The sequence below is a fragment of the Strix uralensis genome, chromosome 19, assembly GCF_047716275.1.
Source record: "Strix uralensis isolate ZFMK-TIS-50842 chromosome 19, bStrUra1, whole genome shotgun sequence".
NCBI lineage: Eukaryota > Metazoa > Chordata > Aves > Strigiformes > Strigidae > Strix > Strix uralensis.
This window is the reverse complement of record NC_133990.1, coordinates 13,388,373-13,411,257: the sequence shown is the minus strand read 5'-3', so window position 1 is coordinate 13,411,257 and position 22,885 is coordinate 13,388,373. Positions and strand designations below refer to the sequence as shown.

Here is a 22,885-nt window from a genome sequence, read left to right as displayed (position 1 = left end):
AAACACAGTAAACACAATGCTTAAAATTCTGGAAAGCATATGATTTATGGAACTTATTAAAGCTCAGAGAGTCACAGGGATTATATAGATTCTGAGTCCCAGAAGACACCAAAAAGATTCCATTAATTTAGGTAGATCATTCAGTTCCAGTGTCACAAATACGAAAGTTGAGATATACCCTCAAAACTACTCTTGTGAAACACTTAAGAGTCACGTGAAGATTAATACGTCAGGAGTATCTAGAGGGCCTTTGAGATCCTCTGGTGGAAAACAAATAAAACCATACATTTTATTGTGGGACAGATATTTCTATAACATATAGAAGAAATTTCAAGCCAGAAAGACAACCATCGGATGACAAATGACTTTCTCTATGAAAATTCTGTATCCAACTTTTTGGAGGGTGGAGGGGTTCTTTAAACCATGTAATAAAAGAACATTCCTACCTGTCTTCTGCTTGCTCATGACATGTCTTTCTATTGCTTATTAAAAAAGTCTTTACATTTTTATCAGGATCTATACAAAAATTTTACACTTAGAACTTTTTTTTTTTTAACCTCAAAGGAACTTTTGGGGTGAAGTTACTTAAGCTTACAAGATATTTAAATAGGTCTGAAGATGTCACTTTAAAAAAAACTGATTGAGCTGTTCTCTTTCAAAAAAAACAAGAGTAATGAAAGTTATTGAAAAAGAGTATTAAAAAGACAATGATCTTAAAAGTGTGCTTGACTATAATTCATTGTAGTTCACCCTTCAGTAATAAGGCCTGGCCTATAAGCAAGCACTGGTATTTCCCCAAAACCTGTAAAATGAGAGATTGCTGCGCACTAATTTTCACAGCAGTGTCGCATTTTGCTGAGTAGCTGGCTTTGTGGAAAAGAACAAATGTCTTTCTTGCATGAATACTGTAATGTTACTGATGTATTTAAAAATTCAAAATCTTTTTCCTTAAAAGCCCACCTTCTGTTGTGATTTTTATAAAGGCAAGAAACGCTCTTTTAAAATTCAGGATGCAAGATGGCCCTTTTTCTGCATTTCACTGTGAGGCAAATATATCTTGCAAGTGAGGATTAAAAACTAAAATTAAATACTTCACTGGGATGCTTTAATGATGGAACTCCCTCCAATTAATCAAGTCAGTTACCAAACCTACTGCCAAGTACCACAAATCCACTGAGACCCATCCACTTTTGCTTAAAATGCCCCAAGCAGTCTCTCTACACATGGAACACTTGTACTGAGGTGTAAGAACAGAGAATAAAATACTGCTGTCTGTGTCTTACAGGGTGCTCTGGAGTTTAAAGGGAGTGTATGCCAAAACAGCCCTGTCTAGTCCGATTGTAACACACAGAAACGTAATGATTACCCTGGGCACACTTCACAAAGCTCTCTACAACTATTATTACAGAGTCTTGACTGATTTTGACAGGTATTAGAATATTTATAAAATCCAAGTACTCTCTAAACTTTTTTGAGGTCTGTTTTTCCTAACGAAATGTCACTTCTTTCAGACTTCTATACTCCTGTTGTACTAAAAAAGAACTATCTTTCTAGCAGCATGCCTGAGCCCCTCCAGCACTATTTTCAAAGAGTGAATGTTCAATTATTCAGTGAAACAAGACAATGGTGTATTAAAGGGAAAGTTTGAGATACATCTTAATAAAGCTCCAGTGCTCGTTTCTTAATTATCTTTTTGTTTTATAATTTCAAACAGCTATACATATATAAACAACTGCTGGTCTTCCAAAGGCAAACTCAATCCCTAACTGCCAAGACTGCAATTTATGTAGCATGCTGATAGCTTATACTTTTATTTTAGGACCTTTTTGCAGGCCCTATTTCAGATAGTTTGAAGGAGCCATACTTGGAGAAACTGCTGAGCCCCCACATTTGAAAACTGGGTCGCCTTTGGGTATCTAATTTAAAACCTCAACACTCAGGCTTACATGAAAATTCAAGACATTATCTTTCTCACTGGGATTTAGAGAGAATGAGACACATGGTCGTTCTCCAACAAAAGCTGTATTTAGACAAATGGTTAGAGAACCAATAACGGTCCTAGGTGCTAGCTAGACTAACTAGGGATTAACTTAATTCTCTGACTTAGGTAACGCTGTTCATGATGAACTCCAATGTAGGGAGAGAAGCAAAATTTATCAACTAAGTAATTTCTGAACAAGCAGTAGGAGAAATCTGTCAGCACAGCATGGCAACCTCTACAGTGAAGTCATGTATCTCTGCAGCATAATTTGATGAACTAGAGACTGCACCAGCAGACTGTAACAGACACTCATCATTTGTGGATCAAGTGCTCGGGAAGCACAGAGCCCTTTCTCATCAGTGAGTTACATAAACCAGATCATCTCTAAAAAAACCAAGCAGGTAATGGGAAAAGTGAAATAAAACCACAATCATTATTTCTCTTTTAATAAGATGTTATTAGCAGTTTAGAGCAGATCACTATATTAATGTATAGATACTCTTGATGCGTCCCCAGCAGCTAAGTGGTTAAACTCAGGTTATATTTCATAAATACAGTAAACAAAGGTTTGGCTTCCATTTGGGTTTTTCGATTCTAATCTTTGAAAATCACATCCATTTTCAATACAGAAGAATACTGCTCAGGAAAGTAGAATACAACATAGATATAACAACTGACTAATACGTATTTTTAGCTTTATTTTAATAATGTAGTCAGTGCAGTGTTTCTTTTCTTTGAGAAATAAGGCTCGGGGTTTAATCTCTGATCATCTCAACATTTCAGCTCTTCCACTGGAAAATAAACCTTTGAAGAACAAGAACTTGGTATCCTTAATCTCAGTGTTTACATCTCTTAGCTTTTTCCACATTTCTTCATTTAGGTCTATAAAAAGTGAATTCGCTCAAATCTTGACAAGTTTTTTCCTAGTGTCACGAAGACATATAAAAACATAAATAATGGTTTTCAAGACCATTTTAAATAATGGCCTTCTGCCTTCATACAACTGCCATAATATTCAACTGTGAAATCACATCATAATGTTTAACTCCAAATTATATATTACTTTTATTTAAACTTGTAAGAGGTATACCAAAAAAACCCACTAGAAAATAAAATTAAGCATCTTCAATTGTTACTGTCAAGCTTTATGGTATTTCTGTGGATATAAATGTGAAGAATTTCAATTTCATTATACAGTTATTTTAAGGGTTTAAATATATTGTGTCTTATTTGGCACCTGAAAGAACATCCATCATTTTATTAAATCCATCAGTCATAGGTAAACACGTTTTCTAGTATCCTTAGCCCCAATTAACTAAGGAACATATATAAAGTACCTGCATCTTCCAATGGAACATAAAGCAATAGGATCTCCCACCACAGCTACCAAGGATTGTGCTCTTGTAATGGCAGTGTTGAGAAGTTTGTAATTAGACAGAAAACCATAATCCAAGTCTTCTGTTGAATCCTCCAGTAACTGCTCTTTCCTTTTAATTGGTGTTTGCTTATGTTTGCATGTATGCCGTGTTCGTACTGTGCTGAGAAACAAAACTCTAAACTGTTTTCCTAAAACGAAACAAAAAACAAATATCTGAGATAATTGTAGCTATTTCTGCTAGTAACACAATCAGACCACTGCACTTGCCAGCCACATTTCACACCTAGATATTCTGAAGAACTGATAGCTACCCTTCACATGACGAGCTTTATGCAAGAATAATAAGATTTAAAAATTTTAGAAGATGCACTATAAATAGCATATTCTATTACAAGAATATTTCCTTTTTAAAAAACTTATTTTTCATCTTGATATTAATCACTCCAGAACTTTCTGAAACGTTAATTATCTTTACAACATTGCCAATCAGCCAATAACAAATCTTGGAATTATTGATTCTACCTTAAAAAAAAAAGTTCTTGGTTCATACTTTGAAATTTCTCAAATATATGAATATCTGCCATGAAATAACAGAACACTCCACTCACTGTCACTCAGTGACTTTATTATCTTCCTTTGTTTATTACTGACTAAAAGTGCAACCTAGCAACAGGCTATGCCTACACAAAATTCTTGTTATCAATGTGATTCTAGGAACAAATACCTAAATTTGTGGATCTCTTTTAACAGTTTATTCCACAAATGCAGCGGGGAAAAAAAAAAAAAAAAAAATCAGTAAACCATTTTGAGGCTAAAGCCTTTTACATTTTTATTTGGAACTCTGTTTTTCCCCTTACGATAAAAATCCATCAGTTTTCACATTTTTCACTCACTCAATCAATGTATTTTTTAAGTAAGCTTGAACTTGATTTTGAAAAAAGATAAATCTCACATCCATGAATTTATTGGTTTGGTTTTCATTGTCGGAATAACATCTAATCGGCGTACTTGCCAGTTTCATTTTGATACGTTGGTTTTTATCGACTATATCACAGCTCTCCTTTTGTTCTGATCATTTTAAGATTATTTTAGTAAGTCTTACTTAACTTCACCAGTTACATTTTTCACTTCCTTAGCATATCTTGGAGACATATAACTATTACTTACCCTGAACATTTAGCACTCTCTCTACACTGACATCAGACAGTCTTTTTTTCCGAAGTTCAGCCCGAATTCTGAACACTTGATCAGCATAAGGTGTTACGACACCTATACTGCCATCATCCAATTTGCCCCAGGCAACAGGCCATTTTCTTCTCAATTCTTCAACACGCTCTACTACTTCAAACACCTTAAAAGAAAGTCAGAATTCTTAAAAGTATGCTCCACTGAAGACCATTCTTTGATACAGAAAGAGAATTTGAATTTTAAAGCTCTGAAACATTTACATGACACAGTATTACGTAGATTTACTGAACAAGCAATAATGTTATTGCCTTCTAATACTCTAAAATATCATGTATTAAAACAATTAAAACTATACAATACCTTTTTTAAATCTTGAAATAAAAGTTTGCCCACAAAAATGCCACCTTTAAAGTACAAATCTTAATTTTCATACTTGTGTTCCTATGAAAATGTCAAGTGCAGTAGGACCCTTCTTATCATACTTTAATTTCCCTAAGTAAATATACTGCCTAAATAGGGATTATTTTCTTTTTATTCTGGACTTTATATATGGAGAATATGTATACCAGAGCACAATCGCTTCCCATTCCAAAGGATACCATCAGGAGTTTCAGATTATTCATCAACTGCTAGTTCATCTCTATGAAATACTATTAAGTGTGCTATCTGAGAAGACTAATGAGTAATAAAACATGAAAACCTCCTCCTGTGAGGAGACAGGCTTAAAGTAACCTCCTGTCAAAAAGCACCAGGCATAGCAGGTTCTGTTTCAACACACTGAATAGAGATACTGCACTACAGAAGGTATTTCTGAATAACCTTATGGAAGGTTTGTGGCTTCTTTTTTTTTTTTTTTTTTTTACCATTTATATTCAATATGTCATTTAAAAAATGTCAATTTGTCATTCAATAAATATTTATCCAGCTATTTAATGCATGATAATGGATAAATGCAGGTTTCCTACAGCATCAAAAATGCAAGCTCGGCCTCTTACTGGAAGCGAGGCAGATAGTCTTTCCTACAAGAACCTCAAGTATTCTTAATTTTCTTCTCTTCCCTATTCATCCAGTTCTCTTTGGCTGTGGGAAGGGAGAGTTAAAAATAAATTTAATGCTCTTCACTTTTATATTATCTCTTCTGCAAAGTGGGAATTCTAGGGACTTTTATGGACATTTCAGGAACATGAGAAGTTATATAAATCACAACAGATATGTACAATAGTATAAAGTTCATAACTGCTATAAAAGTCTGTTGTTTTATGCTGACTAACTAGTATCTAAGGTCTGATTATATGACACACATTCATTTGAGTATTTATTTTTTAAAACTTGATGTAAACTGGAACAGTTTATTGAAAAACTCGGGAATTTAAAAAAAATCAGGAGGAAACTAATAGAGCAAAAAGATCTGCTAATCTTTTAAAAGTCACAAATAGTTTATTTTTTATAATTTCAGATTTTCAGAGGGCAGTGAAAATATGTGACTGTTTTTGAACAAGTCCTGAATATACCTTTTTGCAACATAAATTCTCGTATTTAAAAGCTCGTTCTACTGAGAAAGGATATTAGAATAAACTTTGATATCTATAAAAACCATAGCACAAATTTAATGATCTTTTGCAGGTATTTTGGCAAGCTTCTCTGAAAGCATATAGCTTCTGGATGTATTTAGAATTAACACCACAGAAGGAAATTTTAGAATTAAGACCAAAAAGGGAAAGTGTATTTTCCAGATTAATACTCAATATAGGCACCAATGAACCATAAAATACCCCAATGCAAATGTCCATTAAGGGTCAAACAGCAAAAATCTCCCTCATGATCTGAATTTCAGTTTTTCATGTTGGTGTTTAAGCAGCTGTTGTCCTTCATTTCTGCCTGTAGCTATTAATGACTCACAATCTTCAGACAGTTACTTGGCCACTGAAGATATTTTTAGGTTTTTTACAACTTTTTTTTAAATGGCAAAGCAATCCAAGTAGATTAATGGAAGTAGTCAGGTGCCTTCAGTTTTTTTCAGTGATGTGTCCAGAAGTCATTGGAGCTTCTTATTTAAGCAGGTATTTTAATACATCACAGAATACATAACAAGTGCAGCATAGTAACAACAAAAAGGTTAAAAATTGTGCATCAGAAGAACTGCACCATGATCAACAAGGGGAAACAGACAGCTCTGCAGTGCTTCATAACAAACACTGCTGCTATACTGCAACCTAACCAGTTAAAATTCCTCCTAAATTTAAGAAAATTAGTGATACTTCTTTGTTTTTCTTTAAATGTCAAGGACATTTCTTAAGACATCTTTTTGGTGGGGAAAAAAAGAACCTGGGTCAACCCTCCCCTAACTTGAGATGACTGGAAAAAGGCATCTTCCACTATGAAAAGTATTACCAACTCAGGGGAAGGGGGTGCATGTGTTTGGTTTTTGTCTGGTTTTGGGGGTTTGGTTTGGGTTTTTTTTTTTAACTCAAGGAAAGGAATGAAAATTAAAGTAATTTTTGAAGAATACAAATAAATCGATGTGAAACAAACATTTTGAGAATAAGTTCTCACCTAAAAAAAAAAATCTCATCTGCACATGATTAATGTCACTGATCCTAAACATATTAAAGCTAATATGAAATGTTACTCCAGAGGACTCTTATCTGAGTGGGAACATTTCTACAACAGTCACAGATATCTAAGTTTTACTTCAAATTGCAGTTACTCTCAGTTGCTAAGATACATCCAGCAGAATGTCACAAAAATGATCAGGAAAGAGATTCTGAAGAATGAGCCTGAAAGAACTGTATGCAGCTTGCAATTTGCAAAGAAAAAAAAGAAGATGAATTAGTGGAAAAGTTTACTACAATTGCAATGTCCACTACTTCATGTTTAGCAAACTCCATGTTCCCCTCTTCCCCTACATCTTCCACCTACACTGAGCAGAAACCAATAAATTTGAGGAGAGTGGAGCTTTAAGAAAACAATCAAGAATAAAGCCAAAGAAGAGTTACCTCTGCATTATTGTAAAAAGCTGTACTATTTTTTTCTTGCACATCTTCTCCACGTGCTGTGAAGAAAGTCAAAGGGTAGAAATCTTTGTGTGCTGGCTGCTTTCCACTTGCCATCAATTTGCCTTCATAGAAAAGTTCGGATGTATAACTGTAACAAGGCAAAACAATAAAATGTGGAGTCCACATATGAGCTCACTGATAAAATATGCAAACACAAAATATTTCATAAGGAAAACAGAACCACTGATTGCTATTCGGCGTCTTCAAGTGATTTCTCTGAACTGGTACTACATACCATACTACAGATGGAGCAGAAGGCAGTAAAAATATGCTTTACCAACATTTTTTCTACAAAGACAGTATGTTCTTCTAATCTAAAGCTCGACAAAGTTATGAACAGCGTCACTAATGTTTCACTCAGAAGTTCTGGTGGCTTGAAACTGGGCAAAAGGAACACTTGCTGTCTGAACTGGTTATTGCCCAGGCTGACTGGACGATGGGCCTACTTAAATCAGTTAAGAGTTGCTGAACTTGGAAGACAAATTTAGTAAAGGTTTCATGCGTACTGAGAACAGTGCAGGCCAAGCGTACAGCTTTCAAGCAAACTTTTCCCCTGTGACTTCTACTCCAGACCAATCTATGTTGTTAGTCATCAGAAACACAACCAGAACATACTTCCTCTGCTGGCAGCAGCCACACAGAAGCTGGCTGACTAAAAATGAAATGAAGCAAGAACTACTTCCATGGTGAAAAGTCAGAGGAAAGAAGGCAAACCGAATGGAACAAGACAAAAAGCCAGCAAGAAGAGCCTTCAGATTACCATCGGTAGTACTACTGCATGCACAGCAGAGCTAAACTCATGTACTGGCTTTCATTAATTAGTGAATTCTGGTATAATCTAACTTTTGAATGCTCAGAGCCTCCAACTTCAATGTTCTTCGGAACACGAACGCAGCCTGACATGAAGACAACAAAAGCAAGAGACTCTGCAGTCAGTGGGCCCAACGAGTTCTTTCAGGTTTCCAACTATCATAGCTTAAGATGTAAATAACTGGTCACAGAAAAGCTAAAGAAACTAGTCTGCTACCAAATCATCATCAAACTGCAGCCCACTGCTGACCAGAACTGGTTTACACTGGACAATCCTGAAGAATATGAAACTCTTCTGTGGACTGAGTTGCAGCAGTCCACTGCTGCCAATGAGCAGATTAATTCAATTAATTTCTTCTGTGAATTAATTCTTAGTAATGAGTTCTCATTAAACAATAAAACACCCTTTCTACAAGGACTGTTTTTTCCAATTACTGCTCCAAAGTCAGGCTGAACTAATGGCTTGTTCTTTCCTTAATTTCTTTCGGTCTCTTCAGTTAGGTAGGTGTGATTAATGAGCCCACCATGAACCATCTTCCTACACTTACTTCTGTCTTAAGTGCCATGGTCCCATTTGTCAGGGGGAATTCCACAGTATAAAAAAAAAGTAGACTTGAGACAATCTCCTAAAGGGACCACCGTGAGAGTATTTAGCAGGCTTCCCTTCACAAAGCAATACTTTCTAGTGGAATTAGGCACACCGGACTCCCACTAGACAGCCAACCAGCCCCACTGGCATTTCTGCAATCCTTACCTCGGTGTTCAACACAGTGGATCTTTCTAGGAACTCACTGTCTGAACTCCAACTGTTGAAGTGAATTTTCACGATCTTTCTGAGGCACATTTCTTGGAAGTGATCTCTAACCAAAAGCTGAAACAATCCCTTCCTTTTCAGATTCTCTCTCATTTCAAACTTAAAATTTCAAGAAATGTGTAAAAAAAAAAACTTAGCATCTCTCAGTGTATAATTACAAAGTCCACAAAATGAAGACAGAACAAGCTATGTAACAAACTATGTTACATTCTCACTTTTGATTCCCCAGTGCACTTAAATACTTCTGGTTTTGCTTTGAACACAGTGATAACCTAATTAGTATGACTAGATACCAACATAATATTCCTCAGTACATATTTAAGCCAGGATTTAAACTTTAGCATTTTTCCCCATGATTGCACTTATTCTTTCTAGCACAGCTCCTGGATGAGCTCACTACACTAGCAGCCATTAGTTTATCATAGCATAAAAATGCAAACCCACTAATTAATGTGGCCTGAAAATAGTAAAAAAAGATGACAACGGGAAAGAATCATGCCCAAAATTTGACCTATTTTTTTCTATCCATAGTTGTGTATCTGTACGTTCCTTACATTGCACGTAGCTTACCATTCCAAGATAATCCACCCCAGTAATTCTAAAATTCTGAAACAGTTCAGAGAAACACAGACCCTATAAAGTATACTGCATAACAGTTAAAAAGGGAAAGTCAGCTCTTCTCTGGCTTAGTGTGCAAGTCTTGCCAGCCAAAGCATCCCCAGCTGAATGAGGGGTCTGTAATAGAGCTAACTGAGCCCCTGGCGTCTGTTCTAGGAGACCGAATTTCAACCTAGTAACAAAGAATTACTCTACTAATTAACTTTGAAACAACTAAGATTTCATTACAGAAACACGTAATGCTTCTCTGTTCATTCAGCTGTGCTTGGCTCAAGAGTCATTTTGTTCACTCACACCAGTCAAAGAAACACATGATACAGTGAAAAAGTTCACACCTACTTGATGATAGCTTCATGGGAGCGATAGTTCTCACACAGCAAGATCCTGCATGGAAATTCTGCAGGGTAGTGCTCATAGAGCCGATCAAGCAATGAAACATGAAGGTTTCTTTCCCTGGCAAATTCACTGTAGACAAAAGGACTGAGCTGTAATAGACACACACATACAAAGAAAATGTAACTAAACATGTGGACTTGGAATTTCGTGCTCCCAACATAAGCATTTTGCATCAAAACAAAAACGAAACCTTACTTTTACTGTACCTTCACAGTTGGAAGACTTACACCATGGCTATTCCACAGAAATGCCCATTCCTACTGTAAAAGTGACAAAAGGCCAGCATGCTCTTAAAGGAACAATAAAACATTAAATAACTATGTAAAGAGAAGAGAAGAACCCTTATAGCTAAGGTTTTTCTTTGTGGCTTGCACAGATGAGTAACTCCAAGCAGAGAGCTGTTTGACCAAAACAAAAAACAAAAACACCCACAAACAACAACCAAAACACCCCAAAACCCCCAAACACTGTGTTTTGAATAACATTATACCATTACTCTGACAATCGCTTTACAGATAAGTTACTACCACAAGTAGTACAGATCAGAAAATATAAAAATGTGTAACACAATTTTAAAAAGTTAAATGGAAAGAAATAAAAAGAAAAAATCTAAAACCCAAGCAGCCCAGTTACTACTACACTAAACTACTACTGGGCTTGTTTAACAAACACCATCTATCACAGCAGGAAAAACAGAAGCAAGGATGATGAAAAAAGATTTTTAAAATAGAATTTTAAAATGTAGAAATTAAGCCAATCTACTTGGTCATTCTGAATACATATGATTCAGATTCTGAGTTTGAGCTTCACTCCCAATAAATATTATTTCTTGAAATTTAAGTACTGGATGCCTCAGAGTAACTTCTGTAAGAACCTGAGCTATGGAACAGCTCTTTACACATGTAGCCTGGGACACACAGGCCAAGTCAAGACTCCAGCCATCCAGCTGGGCTGATGTCATCTAGCCTGAAGTGGTGAGAATTCCAATCTCTTAGAAAGCACTTTTCAGATCTGTATTTAAAAAGCACTGAGTCCTTGGGATTACTATTATTGTGACTTGAAATGATGTGGTAGTATTAAGTCATAGGTGGCAACACTACTCTATTACTTTACCAAAGCAAACATCCACTCTAGTGTTATTGTGACATGTCAAGAGAATTAAAGGCAAATCTATAACAACAAATAAATCTGGCCTAAATCAGCAAAGCAAGTGAAGTTGACTTTTCCAAGAATGCTTTCTCATGCCTACAGGCTGCAAAATGACATGCATAATCAGTGTTTTAAACTCTTTAAACCAAGCAATTCCTAGGCATATCGTAACATAAAGGCACTGCTTAGTTTCAGTTCTCTATTTCTTGTTCAAATCCTTACCAGATTATGATGCTTCTATTAAAAAAAAAAGTTATCTAAATCATAATACATATTCTCCGTATTCTTCGATTCTTTCAAAAAATCAACAGGGAACACCAGTCATAAAAAGTAGGAGAAACTCCTACCCTGACTGTAATAGTAACTATCGCCACATCTCATGCAAATAACATCCCTTGAATTTCCCTTGGCTTCCCCATCTATTACATGACCAGTACAATTTATGCATTTCCCCCTTTAAAGTGAAATTTTACTTGCATATAGCTCACTGGTTGGGCAGGCAGGCCCAAGTCTGTTCTATCACAGATTTCCTATGTAACCTTAGACAATTCACACATTTTTTGTGTCAATTCCCTTACTATAAAATGGAGACAACAGTATATTCCCAGCAGAAATACTGTGAGTCTATGTTAGAGATCATGAGGTATTCACATACCACAGACATTTGGAGCAAATAACTTAAATATGAAAATACAAATATTATATGTACGCACTTTACATTCAAAAATTCCATAGCTCTTACCTGCATATGGTCTCCAGCCAAGACAATTCTTGTGTTTTTATTAGCTAATGCTAGAGGCATAATAGTTTCGCACTCCATAGCTTGCGCAGCTTCATCTAACAGAATGTGTGTAAAAAAACCTGTAAAACAGAGACATCACCAAATAAATGTAACTTGAAATATGATAAAATCAACACTGATAACAATACAAGAAGTTGTACTGAAAGTTCTGTATTCTGATACTAACAAAATTAGAAAAAATTCAGTATGGCTTATACAAATTAATTTCTAGCAACTACCAGAAACCACACAAACAATTTTCAAACCCTTTAAAATGACCAACAGTGGTCAACTGATTGCCAGTGACATTAGCAACAGCCCACAGATCTGCCTCTTTCTTCTGATATATGTGAAGTTAAACAAGTGTCTTATCTGAGCTCTCCTTATACCAGGAGGAAATGTCTCTTGGCAGACCTCCCTCAGTAGGTTTCTCAAATCTGAAAACCTTTTCATCACCATGAGGCTTTGGACAATGACAATGAAAAGGACTTCCTCATGTACTTGGAGTCCTATTAACTATTTTATATACTAAATTTCCCATTAAAATTGCACACATACCTGAGCACTTTGCTGGTTATGGGCTTTAAGGAATGTCAGGGGGAAAAAAGGAACAGAGTTGAAGGAAAATTTAAATTCAATATGATAATATTGGACCAAAAGGTTTGTTGGGTGGGTGGGAATCTACGCACTGGGTAACATGCACTTGAAAAAAACTGTGCCACAGTAGACTTACATTTTATGAAATTTAAATTCAGCATAGGTATAGAAGTGCTTTTATACACTGATATATATTAAAGTTCAAAACAAAGTATTAGAGGACTTAGTGTACCATCCAATTAAGACTATATATGTGAAAATGTACCAATTTTCTTTGGAAAACATGAATGTTATACAGCTGCACACACATTACTATAGCATGACTGTACAAAGCTCACTGCCAAACAAAGCAGTTACTTCCATGTAAAGATCTGAAAATATTTACCATAAATTCCGTATTAGTTTTCTCTATTGCAACAAATGCCTAAACACAGCCATAAAAAACTAACTGTAACAACTTCTGTAAAGAAATTCCACATTCTCCAAAAAGCAGATGAATTTCATTTGCAGATCAAGAGAACAGTAAAACCTAAACAGCCTCTGCCCCCAAAAAATCAGTCTAATATATTTCAGTTTAGAAAACAACTCCAGAAGTATCACGTTAACATAGCATGGGCTTGTATGTGTGGGAGTTGTTTGCAAAGCTAAACAATTTACAAAACAAGAAAAAAAAAGCTCTCTGCATGTATTTATGCTTACATGCTCCACTGAGTAATGACCTTAATGAGCATAATATTCAAAGACAGAATCTCAAACAGAATTTTCCCTCTTGGATCTCAGCAAGACCAGATCATAGATAGTACTGTTTCTTTAATTTTTTTTAAGTAAGGAAAAAACAGAATAAGCAAAAGGTTAATTTGAATGCCAGCAGTTTATAGTTTTGTAATAAACATTTATTCATTAAAAAATGGTAAGACCATTTTAAGATAATCGTTGTTTATTTTTTAAAAGTTCAAAGAATTGGGTAAGTAACTGACACTGATAAGAGGAAGATAATTCTCAAGCATGAACACTTCTTGTTTAGAAATTATTTTACCTGGTTCAAGATCCAGTTGACATAGATACTGTGATGTATTTAAAGTAACAACTACTACTCGTTGCTTAAGAATGTCTTCTTTCTGTGGCATCTGAAAGGTGGAATGTGTGCTTGAAATCAAACAGTACTGATGCACAACTGGGTGGACAGTCTTTACCCAGCGATTTCTGAAATATACCCTAGAAAGGAAAAAGGAGGATTATTTTCTATATAGTTTGAACACAGTGACAGCCTAATATTTCAAATGCCAATATTCTGTTTTCTGGTAAATAAATGTAATCTTCACGAAGCAAAACATCACAACTATGCAGAATTACATGCTAAGATATGCTAAAATGTCTTGGATTTACCTTCCACTATTTGCTGCAGTGCAATACTACATACATGACAGTTACCAAGGGTTAATTCACATATGGCAATTTGTAAATTCTTCATACATTTAAGTTCTGCAATCCTCACATCAATGTCTGTTTAATTTTAAACTATCAGTAAACTCATTTCAAAGAAATATTTCCTCAGCTGAAATATAAATATAGCCCATAGTCTTTGAACTGACAGAGCTGCAATGGTCTGCACATTTCATCAACTGCAGCCATAGGATCTTTAAAAAAAAATTTCAAAAGATGTTAATAAAATCCTGTACTTCCTTTTACACACACTGTACGTCTCCTGAGTTCTAAGATCCAAACAGGAAGTTTATTAATCTTTTTATCATGCGGGACCATAATTATGATACACTGTATAAAAGAACGAGAAAACAGTGCCAAAAAGGATGGCTAGAGTCTAAAATACGAGGACATTGTCCTCAAAGCACTGGACTTCTAATATCTTTCCGTGACACAATATAATTTTAATCACCATATCATGAGATCAATGATGAATTTTTCTTAAAAAGTGATGAAATGTTACAGCCAGTCTAGCTAAATGGAAGAGGAACAAGGAAGACACAAAGACTACGCCCCAGAGTACCAGTAACTCCACAGAGGTATATAGATAATTACCAAAGCACACCAGCTGAGGATCTGGATAAAGATGTCAAAGGGCTTCTCTACGGGGTGTTCCTCAAAAATATAATCTGTATCAAGTAAGAACTGTGAATCTAAACTGGAACCTTTACACTACAGCAAACTCTTGTACAGATATTAATATTTAGAATTAAAGTTATTTTATTTCCAAGGCAAATGAAGATTAAATGATTTAAACTAATTTCAGTTCTAAATACGGAATTTAATGCTGTTCGGTTTATTTATTCATTATTTATTTTCTCCTGCATCCATACTACAAATCCCAAATCATTACAAGTATTTGGAAAAGTGTAATTATGCCCCAAAGCACAAAACATGATTGCACTGGCTGAAATTTGGATATCACATGTCTACCCACATTTGAAAATTAAAGCTCAGTTCCATATAATGTGAGAAAAACAATTATTAGGATTATAATAAATTTGGTTTGTGAAAATACAACGTCCCTTTTGGACAATAACCTCAAAATTAAATGCAAAGAGGTGTAAAGGCACTGCAGTACTCTGAATGGCTTTTTAATGTGACAACACAAGGAACCAAAATTGACACTTCGTGACCAAAGGTAACTCCAGTTAAGACTGGGCTCAGTGCAGGAGCAAACAATGCACTCCTGAGTCAGTCTCAGAACAAGAACCTCGGAATGTTACCCCAATATATTTATTTCTTATCAGCCAAACTGATAAGCTTTATTTGACAAGCTGTTATTACACTGATGTAACAACACCAAGTTATGGCCTAATAGCTAGAACAAGTAGCAGAAGCAAGATAACCCTGCTCTACCTATCCCAGCCGTTCAGTCAGCTTTCATATGATTCAGTTTCTCAATCTTAACTGAGGGTAATACTTACCTACCATCTCACAGGAGAACTGTGAGGATTAATGAGTTTATTGTGAATTTATGTTTGTAAAGCACTTTGAGATTCTTAGATGAAAGGTGCTATTGAAATGCAAAATATTATGGTTATTAGACATTATTATACCATGCACTGTCTTTTATTACAAAAATTCAACTATGTGTGACTCACAGATTGGCTGACAGCATTTCAAACTGCATTGCTGCTTACCCATTAATTTCTTTTATTTTGATGTGAGATCAAAAAGGTATCCCAGAGCTGTTATTCACCACTGGCATAAAAACACCTGACAGATGTGACTACTTCAAAAATGTCGTGATATAAGTAAGCCACACTGAACAAGGGATTTCTTTCTCAGGTGCAATTTGGGGTAATAATATCTCCTGTAATTTCATTATTAGGGTTTTTTTTCTTAAAGTTAGAGGAAGCCATTACAAAAATGGGTTTTACCAGTTTAACACAAATCATAACATTTCACCCTGCTTCTGATTAAACAAGCAACTAACCTTCTAATCTTAATACCTGCATAAGCAAAGTACCTGAATGTCAGCAGAGTCGGGCAATTACGAGGCAAAACATTCATCAGTACCTGCAACACATTCTACTGGCGTGCAGCTATAGGTACAAAGATGAGCAAAAACTGCAGCTACAAAACCAAAACCCAGCCATGGCTCACATGAGGGTGTATTTTCCCACATCATGTGCCTCACAGCAAGACTAATTCTGGAGAAATTAAAACCTTGAAGGCTAAAGGTTACTCAAACCACAGGCAAATACATAGAGAACCACACTGAAATAGAAATCCCAGATTATAGATTAGGGACTCAATCTTCTACAAACAAAAGCACTGAATATATGCACTGCACTTACTAATGCTGGGTTAACATGCACAGAATGTGCATTTCACAGGGAAATTCATACCACCTTTATTTCTAAATGTGGCATATGGATATCCACAACAAAAGCCTTAATTTCTGTGGACCTCTAGCCAATGAGCCAAAGAATGGAACAAAGCATCAGCTAACCTTGTCTATGTTCCCATTAACTTTCCAGCCATTACGTCAAAAAATAAATTTGCCCAAATATTTCTATTAAATGTTAGTCAAATTGAGTATTTCCTAATCTTCAATGTTTGGCTTCCATTGATAAAGTTCCATCAAAGTATCAATTTGTACAATAGACTACTTGCAAAAGTAGTGAATTTGTATCAGTAATTAAGATTCACAATCATTTCCTTGTTCATGTTTCAGACTCCTAAATCACTTAAAATATACTTCTAATAGTTAATAAAGCAGGAAGCTAGAGTCAGAACCTCTGAGGGAGGCTAAACAGAGTTCCATTTGCACTCCTGTCCTACAGAAGTGTCTTCTACTTCTCATGATTCCTCACAGAATGCATGGGGACTAAATTTAAGTTCTTCAAAACTTCTTTTCCCTGTTCTGAACTGGAAAACACTAACTCTTCCCAGTTCTTGATTAAAAGGCCAGAACTCTCCCCCTTCAGGCTGTGCTCCAAAGAACTCTTCTTAGATAAACTCCAATCCCAGCTCCTCAGATTCTGTGCAGTTTTTTCTCACCTGAAATCCCTCAAGTAAAAAGAACACAGCAGCTTAGAGAAAAAAGAATCTAGCAGTCTCATTTCATGCCTCTGTTAAAATACCATTAAAAAAAAAAAAATTCTAAGTAGTCCCAAGAAGCCTACAGAAAACTTTAAAAGCATCTGATTTCCCTCTTCCATTTCTTTTGATCCACCTCCAAACAGAAGCTCATGCTCAAGAATACGTATGTTCATTGCGCTGCAGAAAACATGTAAAGAACCTGTCTTACAACCTGAAAGTTAACTTTTTAAATGAATCTTCCTTTAAGGATGGCGTAAGATAGAAGCTAGAGTTTCAAGAAAAAAGTGATCGGCTAAAGAGGCATTTATTTTACAAACTAACATTTTATAAGATAAATTAATACCATTTTCAGTATGAGAACTTTACTCCAGGCAATTTGGAAAAAAGGTCAATGGTCCTTTAAAACCTCTCGGGTTTTTGTTTTGGGTTTGTTTGGGGTTTTTTTAATTCAAACTCTGTTTTGCTCCAGCCAATTAATTTATATATTCTGGGCATCTCCTGAAGCTAGCAGCCACATACTAAAGCTACATGGTTTCAGGATACATGCAGTACTTACACATCTATTTTATGGTCAAAGTACTTAAAAAATGAACTGGAGAGGTTTCAGCTGAGATATTTTAAACAGAATCAACTTATTTTCTGACATTGCTGAACTGACAGTCAACAATAACATGTTTAGCAATAAATAGCTCTTTCCTTTCCCCCCAGTGTTACATATAAAACCAACATATGAACACAACTAAATTTGAAATAGGCAAGTAAAATAATAGTAATAAACAGTAGATACCTAAACCACTGTATGCCCAGAAACATAGGGAGAAACTGCTGCTATCTGCTTCCTAGGTCTTGACTGGAGTTTTTAGGAGACGGTGACAATCTGAAGTATCTAGCTACAGTGCCTACCTCAGCAGCCTACCTCCTGAAGCCTCCAGCAGTTGATGGAGACAAGCACATCCCCAGAGTAAAAGGGTATACAAATTAGGAGCCAATTACTACCTCTTATGGCTCTGACTCACCAGCTAAAGGTGCCTGCTTCTCCACACTTAAAATCAAGTGTCTTAGCACCTAACAGAAGGCTTTTCCTCATAACTGTAGGTTAGGGTTGGGGTTTTTTTGTCTTTCAGAAACACTTCTGCATTCATTTACATAAATATAACAAAATTGTTTCAATGTCAAGTTTCTTCAGTAAGAGTCAGGTTTTGGAGTGTGCCCCTAATACATCTGAATCATCTAATCACACCCAGGGGCATTTTTTTACCAGGTATGAATTTGTTTATGGGCATCAGGACTATGAGAATTTGGCCTTCAGGCCTCATTGGTATTTTATTTAGGTGCAGAACTTAGACTCAACATAAATTCTCAGTGTTCATTCTGACACCGCATTTTCCAAAGGGCACAGATAGTTATTTTGCTAGGAAAAAATATGAATTTATAACATGATATTTAAACAAAAAACCCCAAACTCTAGGCTTCAAACTTTATGTCGCATCACTGAGACAATAATTTATTTAGTGTACATCTAACACACAGAAATTTATAGAAATATTTATACAGTTCTCAGTACCCAGTCAATGTTAAATAATTAAGCTTTTCTTCTTTAAAAACAACATAAATATTATGGTGCTCCCCACTAAGCTATGGTAACATTTTTAGTAAGGATACTATTCAGCCAGCTCATCCCTTGTAGAGTAAATAAGGAAAAAAAAAAAAAATCTAAAGCAAACTGTTCAGCCATCTAGAAACACAAACTCTGCAAGTAGCACATCCAGCTTTGATAATTAACTGCTTCTGCTCCACTTCATGTTTCCCTTAAAATACTGCAAGATGCTCAGAGCACCCTGCTTACGTAGCAAATTTAATTTGAAAATATATCTTGACAACAGTCAATAAGAAAGGTAACAGATCCATATTTAATTTTATGCTAGGAGTCTCACATAGCTCTAGCTTTCAGTTCAGATAAATTGACCTTTTAACTCCTGCCAGATCAAGTTGACATGCAGTTAAGCTTTCAAACAACATATGCTTCTCAATTGTATGTCATATTTTTTATTCAAAAACATACATACTTGTGGATCCATAAATATATACACACAATTCCAGAGGTGCCTCCATTTTCTAAATCTTTAGCTTTTTACAGAGGTATCATGACTATCTGAACAATTCATACAATCTACAGCAGCACTTTTTGAAGACTTCATAACAAATACTATGACAATTATACTTGAATTCAAATATTCATTGACTTTTATGTGCTGTAATTTTCTTGGCAAAGATGTATATATATTATAACTGTAAGAGAAGCACCACTTTTGTTTATATATGTTTTGTATAATATTTCTGAGACTGTACTATATAGTTGAATACAGCACATAAAAGAAGGTAGCAAAAGCCTAGCAACCACAATAACACTGTATTTAACTCCTTGCTCTGTTAAATCACACTTCAATATTCCCAAAGGTGTCAATTACACACATTTTTTCCCCACCACAAAATTAAGACACCATAATGCTTTTCATCACAAAGTGCTTTACAAATCACCTTAAGTCAATCTGTCTTAAAATACAACCAGATCAAAAGGAAACTTTTAAAAAATAAACTGCCTTCTTTTCCTTGGCCAGATCCTCAGTGTCTGAAAAACATCACATGGCAACTAAAGCCAGCAAACCTAAGAGAATTTACACCTATTGTAAATCTAGCCCTTTCACACAACTTCATGGCTTTACTGACATTGCATAAAATATAAGTCCGGGATGGCGTTTAAGAGCTAGCAAGTAAACATTCAGTGTCATTTTCTTAGTAATAGGATAAACTCATACATCGGCATTCAGAAAATGATGCCTATAATTTAAAATATATATACCAAGCTAGCAGTATACAGTATATATTGTGATTATTGTGCAAAATATTCCCAGGAGTGGGTTTCTGCCCATAAATAAATCTTCCTCAACTATTTCTATGCAAGTTTACCCTCCTTGCTCTTAAAGTTTCTACCTCTTCTTCATTTTTTTTCCTTACCTAATCTCCCCAAAATACCAATGGTAAGTACATTTAACCACATATACAACGACTTCAAACTGACTTATCAGAAGAGGCCAAACTACTTTCACATGATTCTCGAATTATATAGCTCCTATAACATCAAAATTTTTCTTCAAAAAGTCAGGTGGGTAGCCCCAGTTTCCAAATTATCATTGTAAGTGTGAGTCAAAATTTTCTGGAATTAAAATACAATTAAAGTTCATTTTATTTTATCATAGTAGCTTTTAGAGGAGCATATCAAAAGTTTGCTCATTATGAAAGACACATTTATCAATAGAATAATAAAAGCTTAAAAAAGGATGTCTTTATTTTTATTTAACAAATGACCCAAAATTATGTTGACAATGTTTCACGTTCCTTTTAGTCTGTGTTTTTAAAAGCACTGCTGGTAATGCCAATATGCTTTTATGTTTTAAAAGTTCTTTAACCTTTTTTATAGACACCTTTTCTTAAGAATAGTATTTTATAGATACATAATAAGCCTTAAAAAAATACCTGAGAGGTCTTGCCTGGGGATTGCCTGCTTCTACATATGGATGTAAATAATCCTTTATGTAGAGATCAGCAGCACTATTAGAATGGGTGCAAATGAGAATCCTGCTGGAATAAATGGTGCAAATAAAAAAGCAATGAAGAAACAGAAAACAATTCAAAGCAGTAGAATACAAAAAAAAGGAAACAGTGGCCATCTTCCTGCACATTTGTCTTAATGAAACTAGTCACTGACCTACCATAGTTTGCACGATTCAGCCCTTTAACTCAAATCCTTCAGTTATGAAAAGATTTAAAGTTCAAACAGCTTTTCAATAACTATTTTGTGATTATTAATCTAGACTTGAATTTAAGTAAGGAACAGTTTTTATTGTCTAGCATACTGCAAAACTTTTCACGTCGAGCAAATCACAGTCATTCTACATACTGTCAATTTTAATTAGTTTTGTTCTAAATGAAAAATACAGGCTAAAACTATAAAATTACGTTATCATTCAAAACAATGACGGATGGCTTGGGTTTTGTTTGTTTTTAAGCTGGATGGAAATTCTATATTTCTACCTTTCACTTGTATTTCAGTAAAAAATTACATCTTCTCTGCTAATCAAGCATCGCTCTATATTTAGTGCCCCATCTCACCTAGTATCCTGTTGTTGGAGTATGTGCTTGACTGCCTGAGCCAGAGTGAACGTTTTTCCTGTCCCATAGGGACCGATGATAAGAACAGGAGGCAGTTGTATTGAAAGCGGAGTGGTGATAGCCAGAACAGCCTCTTTCTGCTTAGCATTTAGTCGAGGGTCCAACTGCTCATCCCATTGTCTGTACAAAAGGAGGCAACCAAGTTTAAAAACAGGAGCTATGACAATCCACTGTCAGTCAGAAATGAAATGAGGTAAGATTTCAGAAGCTTTAAACAAATTAAAGAGCCTATATGCTACTGTATCGATTGTGGCATTCTGAGGCACACTGAAACAAATCAACAGATCTAGCAAAACAATTGCACGCTTCAGTCACGAAAACTTGATAGTATCTGCAATAAATCAGTTGGGTGGTTTTTTCCAAAAGGAATCTAACTACTTCTCAATTTACATTACCTCACCTAACAATAATTAACCAGCATAGTACACAGCTTAGAAAAAGTATATGCTGCACCATCACCTGATAACAAAAGCAAGTAGACATACAATGATCTTCTACTATTACTATGCAAAATGTAACATTAATTATGTTTCTTCCCTGCAGTATTTACACTGTCAACTTTAAAAGTCAACAGTTATACAACTCCAGGGCTTGGTAAAAGTTATCTACAATGAAATGAAAAAACAATTAAAAAAGTAATGGCTACCAATTAACTACAAACTTCCTTTACTTTTTTTTTTTTGAAGATCATTAAGGCACATATCTCTAATGGGAAAGCAGTCTTAAAAAAGGATTTTAGCTCTAACCAGCTAGCGATACCAGCATTAAGAGGAAGATGCTTTCAGAAAATTCCAATGAGCATAAGAGGTTAAAGATTTGTAGACACAGTTTTTAATATTCCCACTGACAGATTTAAAAGATGCATAGTGAAAAACACCTGTCACTGCTGTACATATGGCCATACTTTAGTAATGTGATCTGCTTTGGTACAAGCACTACGCTTCTTACAGACTGGGAAAGTTTCTATGCAGTAGTAGTGAGCAACAGAGAATAAAATCAAGAGGGAGTTGACTGAATTCCTAACTTCTAAGACAGCTGTGAACAACAAGCTGGCAGGAGACTAAGGAAAGTAATAGGGACATAAAACAAAAATAGAAGAAAAACAGAGGGAAAGACAGTTTTGAGTCAGTCAGAAGTACTGATTCTCAAGGTATGGCAAACCAAGCCACCAGATGGAAAAAACCATGCTCTTTACACTGACTTAAACTGAACAACCGTTATAGATATCATTTATGTACATGAAAAATATAAAACATTACACAAATAATTACATCAACTACAACGATATGTAAATTTCTGTAAATTAAATTTCCTGACATGAAACAGAAGAGAAAGTTCTAGCTTACTTGACTTA

General features: G+C 35.2%; 1 protein-coding gene across 5 annotated transcripts in view; it reads right to left on the bottom strand.

Moving 5' to 3' along the window:
* Nucleotides 1-22,885, bottom strand: part of HELZ (helicase with zinc finger) — a 93,188-nt gene that overhangs the window by 20,790 nt on the left and 49,513 nt on the right. For 4 of the 5 annotated variants that reach the window (XM_074889304.1, XM_074889302.1, XM_074889305.1 and 1 more), the window contains 8 exons: nt 21,472-21,651; nt 20,836-20,940; nt 13,805-13,983; nt 12,133-12,251; nt 10,185-10,330; nt 7,544-7,691; nt 4,527-4,710; nt 3,319-3,547 (listed from right to left, as the gene is read on the bottom strand). In XM_074889304.1, the coding sequence (XP_074745405.1) occupies nt 3,319-3,547; nt 4,527-4,710; nt 7,544-7,691; nt 10,185-10,330; nt 12,133-12,251; nt 13,805-13,983; nt 20,836-20,940; nt 21,472-21,651 (1,290 nt within the window). The remainder of the gene's footprint in view (nt 1-3,318; nt 3,548-4,526; nt 4,711-7,543; nt 7,692-10,184; nt 10,331-12,132; nt 12,252-13,804; nt 13,984-20,835; nt 20,941-21,471; nt 21,652-22,885) is intronic. The other variant, XM_074889303.1, reaches the window with a different exon arrangement.